Source organism: Mytilus edulis, chromosome 8 (genome assembly GCF_963676685.1).
Source record: "Mytilus edulis chromosome 8, xbMytEdul2.2, whole genome shotgun sequence".
Classification (NCBI taxonomy): Eukaryota; Metazoa; Mollusca; class Bivalvia; order Mytilida; family Mytilidae; genus Mytilus; species Mytilus edulis.
In genome coordinates, this window is record NC_092351.1 from 8,172,895 (window position 1) to 8,181,378 (window position 8,484).

At 32.6% G+C, this 8,484-nt stretch overlaps 1 protein-coding gene across 1 annotated transcript; it reads right to left on the reverse strand.

Annotated features, from left to right (window-relative positions):
- Positions 1–1,670: 1,670 nt before the first annotated feature.
- LOC139486727 (Krueppel-like factor 12) lies at positions 1,671–7,532 on the reverse strand. The gene is made up of 4 exons (XM_071271654.1): positions 5,515–7,532; positions 3,487–4,591; positions 3,020–3,079; positions 1,671–2,756 (listed from the first exon to the last, which is right to left on the reverse strand). Exons 1-4 carry the CDS (start codon positions 5,632–5,634, stop codon positions 2,572–2,574), a joined length of 1,470 nt encoding a protein of 489 aa, XP_071127755.1. The 5' UTR covers positions 5,635–7,532; the 3' UTR covers positions 1,671–2,571.
- Between the last annotated feature and the right edge of the window lie 952 nt (positions 7,533–8,484).

Genomic DNA, 8,484 nt, shown 5'->3' on the forward strand with positions numbered 1-8,484 from the left:
TCCTAAGACTATTATAAACATTCGAATAAATAACATATTGGTCTATTGATAACTTTCATATATCAAAATCAAGTTAACGTCAACCCAATGATTCTATTCCGTTAGATTTCAACACAGATATAAATTTATTGTAATAATATTAAAGTCAATGACATCCATTGGGTCTGTGACAATCACCACAGTCCAGTTTACTGCCTCCAATACCCCACAATTCGTTTACTGCCTCTTATACCCCTTAATTCTTTTCACTCACGAAAGCATAATGCAAACTTTGATGTAACCTGGTGGAGTTTGAATGTCTTAATTGATCTTAATTCTAAAGTTAATAAAACCGTGTAGAATGTGAACGACTTTTCGTGTAGTCTATATCGAAATGACTTGCGACAAAAAAAAAATCATATTCATTCAAAAATCAAATTCAAACGAAATCAAGGACGTATATATTTTTTCATGACAATCTTCTGAATGATCTATACTACTGTAGTCTTGCCTCCGATTGTATTTAAAATGTTCTGTTATGATATACATGTACATATTTATGATATACCTATAAGCTGTATTGCTTTTGGTTTGAAATAAACTATTAAACTATTAGTATTATGTTATGACCAAAATAGTTAATCTGTATCTGAAAACGCCAAAGCATAGATTTACTTCCTACAAAATTTAGATTTTTTTATACTTGAATGTCCTCGACAGTATTTTTTATCAATAATAACTTGATTTCGGTATATATTGCTACATGCACCTCTCATAGGAAGCTGGGCCATCCAACTGTGTAGTTTCTAGTAAAGATTCAAGCGTTTTTTCGATGAAAGTGGTGTAAGTGTGAATTTAATTCAGAGAAAATAATCCCCTTCTCCTTGTTAAGAATATAACACTAGTAAAGTACATTGTTGTATTGATGTTTCTTAGTCATTTTTGTTGGTATTTGTTCGAAGAGGACGGAAGCACATTTTTGAGAGATTTTTTCAATGCGTTTTAGATAAAAATCCTCTTCGCTTAAATACTTTATGCAAATAAGCATTCTCCCTCAATTTGTATATGATATGCTTCATTCTTTTTTTTTTTATTTTGACGGCAGTTGTTGATAAAAACTTAATATTATAGAGGAATGATCTGTATTGACAGTACACTGATTTTCGTTAGTTATTTAATACACTCAGTATTAATTTATTGATAATTTTGCAAATGGTCCTCTTTGGCTAATTTTGATATGGTCTGATTTTATTCCCATTTTATTTCAACATATTGTCTACACCCCACGTTTAGTTAATTGATCTCTATTGTTGAGAAATAACACATGTTCTGGAGTTCGTTTGACTTATTGAATGTATCTATACCATGTTATTACAAAACTCGTGTATACTGAGCAAGATAAAAAGGCAGTACGTCAAGATGAAGATACTAATCGTCAGATACCACACAGTGACGTCATGTAGTATGTTTTTGACTTATTGTTAGTATTCCCAGATAATTGTCATGATGTATTCTTTTCTCATGGTCTGTTGAAAGCCAAAGCTTTTAAAATCTAGAATGTGTATTCGATGTGATCGCAAAATTATAGCGACAGTAACATCAGTTTGTAAATGTATTGATTTTCTTTTATGTGTATCTGGGAACAGTATATATGTTCCTGTGTGTAAGCAGTAAAAAAAGATAAAAAATAGTCACAATATTATATTTATTTCCGCTTTTTAACTTTACGGTAACACATTTATAATAAACATGTACAAAAAATAGAAAATAAAATCTATCCTTATAGATTGAGCATTACATAAAAAGATAGATCACAACAAAAAACTACTTCCATACTGTTCCATATTTTTCTCAAACCAACCTTCTTTACTTCCCATTCTTTCATTCGACCCGGTCACTCATTCACACAATAGTCTCGTTTTCAAACCGGAACTGGTAATGTAAATCACCTCATGTCCAAAAGGACCCGTATGATATGAAAGCGCGATATGAAATGGAATTGACATGAATTGTCTGACATTAAAAATCGTTTGTGTCAAAATGTGTATTTGGATTTCTTTAGTAAACATGATATGATGATCTTCATTATTTCAACTTGGCACCAGTGCAGGCAGTCAAAATTGACAAAATGTCAGACTTGCAAACAAAACCCAACTATACATATTTATAAAAGTGAAATACTATAGAGCAGCTTAAAATAACAATAACAATATCACATGAGATCAACAACAAATAAAATATTAAATCAAGTCAACTTTCTAACATAGACCCTAACTTGAAACGAGTCTTTAAAATGTCTTGACTAAACGTCCTATCAGGACAACTAACAATCAAGTTCACACTCCAGAATCGTTCGCTGTTCAAATACTGGCCAATGGAATGACGTTTCACGGTAAAACGTCTGACTAAAAATGATAGTCCTTTCCGCTTTCTCAACCTTTGCACCAAAAGTAGCATGCAGTAGTTCGACAAACTGACGGCTTTCAAACAAGTCTGTTGTCAAATGAGTATGAGCAGTGTTAAGATGCTAATCGCAAACTAATTCGCTCTAGTTTCACCAAAAAGATGTCGACAAAGCCAACCTGGGTGGGTTCACTTCTTTGGTTCATGTCTCTTCATATGGAGAGCCAAGTGGTCAGATCTGGCAAAACATCTATCACAGACTTTACACTTGAATGGTTTGGCACCCGTATGTTTTCGTATGTGTCTAGTTAACTCATCTGACCGGGCAAATCTCCACTGACAGCTTGGAAAATGGCAAGTATAAGGCTTCTCTCCTGAAAACATAAAATAACAAACCATAAGACTCTAGTTAAGTACATGTAGGGTTTTAGGTAGTCAACAACTTAGATTAACTCCACAGTAAAGAACACTTTTATACGTGTATATGGCACTGAATATGAACTATCAAAATAATCAGTATTTTCTTCTAAATGATGCAAATGAACTTTTTTTAAAGATTTTTTTAAAATGATTTGGTCATGTGATATGTGCATGCATACACAAATATATCCATTTATTCACCAAAATGTATATTTACCTGTATGAATTCTTTGATGGGCCTTTAAATGAGAACTCTTCGTGTAAGCTTTTCTACATCCTGAAAAAAGTAATAATTAAAAAATAAAACATTTGTTTGTTAACCGGAAGTAAACTATTTACAATATTTCAAATTATAACACTTACCTTACTAGTCAATATAAAAGCTTTTACAAATAATTAAACAAAAGCAATAATTTTCGAGTTCAATTGAAACCTAAGGGCAGTTTTTTCCTGTCAAATGTACTATTTAATTTGATATACAAACATACAGGTTTCCAACACCGTGTGTGTCGATGTTATTGATCTTTTAGACAAATATAAAATCTGGTGTTATTCACCTAGGCTATCGTCATATGATGTTTTCTTTATTGATATACGATACTAGTAAATAGACAAAAACACTTTTTTCTCCTCTAGTAAATAAAATGTAATTCAAACTTTTAATTTCATGTAAATAAAATTTACCTGGGAATTCACAGAAATGGATTCTTCTTTTCTCTAACTCTGGGTTGTTTTTTCTGTTGTATTTGATAGTAGAACACCCAGGGTGTGTCTGTTGATATTTACGGGGCTTGTCTTCGTCTCTTGTTGATATTGAGAGTGGAATGGGAGTAAAGGCTAATGGCATGGATGTCATAGGTGTACGAGACTGTGGCGTAACGAATCCTGGATACGGCGGTGGTGGTGTTCTTCTGAGAGACTGTTCTTGACTAGGACTGCCTGGCTGCGAGTTTGGAGGAGTTGGCGGTAGAAACACTGGAACACAGTGTGGTGGGGTCTGAGTTGGAGTATAGGATTTAGCTGTTGTCAAACTTTTATTTAAGCTGGCTTGTGGAACATACTGAACGCCTGATACGGGCGAAGTCATCACAACGTTTTGCTGACGAGAAACTTGAAGACTGTTTGGTCTAGAATTTACAGGGCTATTCATTGACCTGTCTATTACACAACTTGACGTTATCGGTTCTGGCTTAATAGTCAAATTTTCATAACTTGAACTTCTTGCGTTTTCAAACTGGCATGAAGATTTGTACGATGGGTCTGGCTGTTCAATTTTAACCCGTTGTAAATCACACTCGCTGCCGCTGTCAGATTCGGAATAATTTTCAATGTCAATACTGTCTCTTATATCCTCCCATAGAGAATCAACTGTTTTCTTAGATTGGTCCTGTAAACAATGTCGAGAGAGAGTCGGAAACTGAGACATTATTCCGTTTCCTCCCATCACTGTCGCAGTCATGTCAAAATAACTACCTTCTGGTTTACTACCTAGAGTACCGTCGTGTGCGTTGTTTAATTTGGTCTTTTTCAGTGGTGATTGGCCGAAGTAGTCGTCGATTAACGAAGAACTTTCTCGTCTCTCATGAGATTTCCCTTGAAGAATACTTGTCTTCATGTAAGACATATCTCTGTTTGCATACAGCATGTTCATGCGTTGTTTTGCGGTGAGCAGTTCAGGAGCATTCTTGTCATCCTGAAAGAACTCGTCCACAAGTGACGAGCTCTCCCGGCGAGGCTTCTTGTCTGAATATCCGTCTAAGGATGCAAAAAAGTTATCCAGATCTTTTGCCTAAAAGGATTTAAAAATACTATTACAGAAAAGATATTGATACTTTATTCATTGGTTTAAAAATCTATGGTTTATTTATTCATGTACGCAGGTATACGTTAAAAATCAATAAGAAATAAAATCCACGTGATATTGTTCAGGCAATAAACATTTTGTAATGGTTTAAAAGACGGTTTTTCCAATGTGAGATTATAGATTTGAGCTATCTTACGAGATAAAATCTGATGAAACTCGTTTCTCGGTGGAAGTTAATCAATACATATTTGTACGCCTACGCGCAGACTACCGCGACGATTTTATGAATGAATCTAGTGTAAAAACAAGTTATGAATGGTAAGGTCACAATAAATTGTCAATGGAAATTATTTCGGTGCGTAATTCGTCATGTGTAAAATATAGAAATTTGTTAATAAGCTGTAAACAGTAATATGACACTAACATATTATACGAGGTATTATTTCAGAATAACTAGTATTGATCCTTTTCTTGGTTAACCAAGCGTTGCTTGGTATTTCAAATATGTGTATTCCATATCGTTATCATATGACTGCTTAAAGCAATTTATTTCACGAAAGGTATTTTATCTTTACGGTTTATTAATGATAAAAATTTACAGTGTAATGGGGACCGTGTGACCTGTCACATGTACTGTATATATCGGTTATCATAAGAGGAAATTGCGACTTAAAGTTACCAACTTAAGTCGAAAATGTCGCTAAATGTTAACACATATTCATGTCACTAGCCTGTTCACTGTAAGCATAGTATAAATCTATATTTCCCTTCTGCGTTGCTTATTCACAACTAAAGTCTAGCAATTAACATATGTACAACTGATTGTTGAATATGTGTGATTAAAAAAATAAAAAAAATAAAATAAATAAATAATTAAATTCACAAATAAATAAAAGACATTAACTTACATTAAATTGAGGTGGTGGGACTATATCGCTTGGCGGTAAGAAACAGTCGTCTTGGTCTGGTACGATCTGATCATCAAAAAATTCTTGTTGACCTGTCAAATCTAAGTCCACTGTAGCCATCGGAGTAACACCAAAATTGTAAATATTTTCCAATATATCTAAATCAAATAAAATCACTGTATAATGTATTGTATTTTAAAATGTTGGAATAAATCCTCAGAATATATCAGTTACGTATTCCTTCGCAGTTTTATGAATGAAGGGATCAATAGTCTGATTCAAGTATTATCACATTTACTCAACCAATCAAAAAGTAGTAAGGCGGAGTTCTTCCTTATATGGAATCTTGACCTTGGATGTTGTTTGTTAAATGGCAAAATTCCAAATCAATAAGTTATAAACTGCAAATATTGCCGTGTCTTTTAGTACAAATTACATTAAAATATCGAAACTAACAACTATATAACTGAAGAACACTACTGTTAATTTGATCACAATCACGACTATATGAAAGCTTTTATTTTATGATTTTTTACACGAGTGCGCAATGACTAAATACACAACCATGTTTAATACGTCACAATCGTGACGTATGCAAATGGTACAAAGTTCAAATAAACAAGTAAATAGCTTCTCGAACTTTTTTTTATTGTTTTATATTATTCAATTTTAACAAACATGTTTTTAAGTCCAAAATTATCACTCTTTGAACGTCCTTGTTCCAAAAAAATAACACAAACGCATAATTAAGTATTGCAGTACATTTTGAAAATACGTGTTGTTTTTAATGCCAATTTTACCACGGGGATTAATAAAAGTTTGTGTATACACCGAAGAATAAAGCAGATGTGATAAGATTAAACAGTAATCAATCACTCTTTCAACATTTAAATTTATCTTTGATGACGATATCGACACTGTTGTTATCACATAATTTAAGTTCATTTTCCAACGGTCAGAGGTACAGATATCTCTGGGTTTTCCCTCTAAAAACGGCAAAATCTCGTTCAACATTAATTGTTATTTCCTAATGATATATATTCTGCTTCAATTAACTTTCTTGGAACATATTTTTATTTCGTATTTTAAAATCATTTCTCTCCTATATCAATTATGTCTTTGTGAAATTAAATAATACAAATCATTTAATGTACCTAATTTTTTTTAATTTTAATTTTTACTAATATTCGCTATTCCTCTTCTATTCAGAAGACGATGATTGCTCATACGTTTTAAAGCTTTTAGAGCATATTGAATCGAAAAATTAATTAAATTCGTTTTAAAGTATACCGGCATGATAAACATATATTATATGTGTCTGACTCTCGTAAATAACAGCACTTTCATGTTCTGTATTCTTATAAATATATGGTTGTAAATCATTACTGATAAAGAAAATATACATGGACAAAGTAAAACTATGATTTTGTCGCTAAAAGTCACGTATATATAGTTCTTTTAAGAAACTTGAGATTTTCGGCATAACATGGCTCTCCGATTCCCTTGCTATGCTATCTCTCATAAACAAAAACATACATCCAAATTTTTTTTTTTATATTTTAACTGTTCAATAACAACACGAAAAGTTCATATGGAAACATTTTATGGTATTTTAAGCTTTTAAAAATATTTTAAACTCTCAATAACAGCTTGACGGATTAAATATTAAATGTAAAAATGCTTACCCATATAATCAGGCTGACCGATTTATGCAATAAATGTCAACGTACTTTAATTTTTTCGTTATATACCTGTACTGATAGATAGATGTGCTAAATTGATATATGAAGGATACATGTATCCCGCTTAACCTTGCGAGTAAATCATGTACATGTATCTGGCAAAGGAATAACATATTGACGATTACATACAGATGAACATGAAAATGTGTGTTATGTATGCACGTGTCCAATATGTCAAGTGTTAATAGGGTGGTGTCGTCTGGCTCTCCGTAGATTTATAGTTTCTGTGACCACTATTAGATGTCAACCTGACTGTTTTTACTGGGCTATGTAATTATATTTTCTTCTAGTTATGTAAAATCACGACACGATGGTGAAATTAAAATAAAAATTTAAAAAGTAGAAATTGGAAAATAGATATAGTAAAATGGTTTTACTAAAACAATCATCTATTGATGTATAAGTGCAGTTGATTCTTGTTTATTTTGTATGCGAGACGAAAGTTGACAAAAAATGACACATAATGAAAATAATCACAATTTGTTGTTTAAATCTCAAATATATTAATAACAATAAAATAAAAACGGCGAAAAATACAAAATATAGCGACACGCATTTAAACAGAAAAAAACCGACACAACTAGCCCTACTCTGCCGAGAGAAATAGTATATGCCCCCAGCGCAAGCAACAACGAAATATAAAAACAAAACAAATAGGGAAACATCCAACCCTACCTTGCTGGCATAAATAATATATGACCTAGTAGAGCGCTAGGACTGGAACAACAACAACAAAAAAAAAAGAAAGAAAAAAAAAACACACACACAGAGACACAACAAACCCTACTTGCTATAACAGGAACAATTTATGCCCCAGCTACAGCAACAACGAAAACTAAAAAAAATACCTCACAGAGACACAACCAACCCTTGCTGATATAAATTATATATGCCCCCAGCACCAGTAACAACAAACAAAAAAAACACTCAGAGACACAATAAACCCTATTTTCCTGAGAAAAATAATAAACACCCCAAGCAGCGTCAGCAACAACAAAAACGAAATAACAAAAAAAACCCAGGTCAATGTAAAGACAGGACTAGTTTTGATGAACAAAACCAAAACTGTTAGACTGACCGTGATAGGGGTTGTTCATAGTGTTAATAGGGACTTGTTGCTTGTTTGTCTATTGAACTAGTAAACTAAAAGCGAGGTCATGTACCTTTATGCTGGTATAAAGTGTAAAAATAAATTGACACCGGGTAGATTGCTTGGACGGTAATCTTA

Excerpts from the sequence above, each read along its gene's own strand:
- LOC139486727 (XM_071271654.1), bottom strand. The coding sequence starts at position 5,634 with ATGGCTACAGTGGACTTAGATTTGACAGGTCAACAAGAATTTTTTGAT. Across the intron at positions 4,592-5,514 it reads TCCCACCACCTCAATTTAAT|GCAAAAGATCTGGATAACTT; the intron begins GTAAGTTAATGT and ends AAATCCTTTTAG. Across the intron at positions 3,080-3,486 it reads CCATTTCTGTGAATTCCCAG|GATGTAGAAAAGCTTACACG; the intron begins GTAAATTTTATT and ends TACTTTTTTCAG.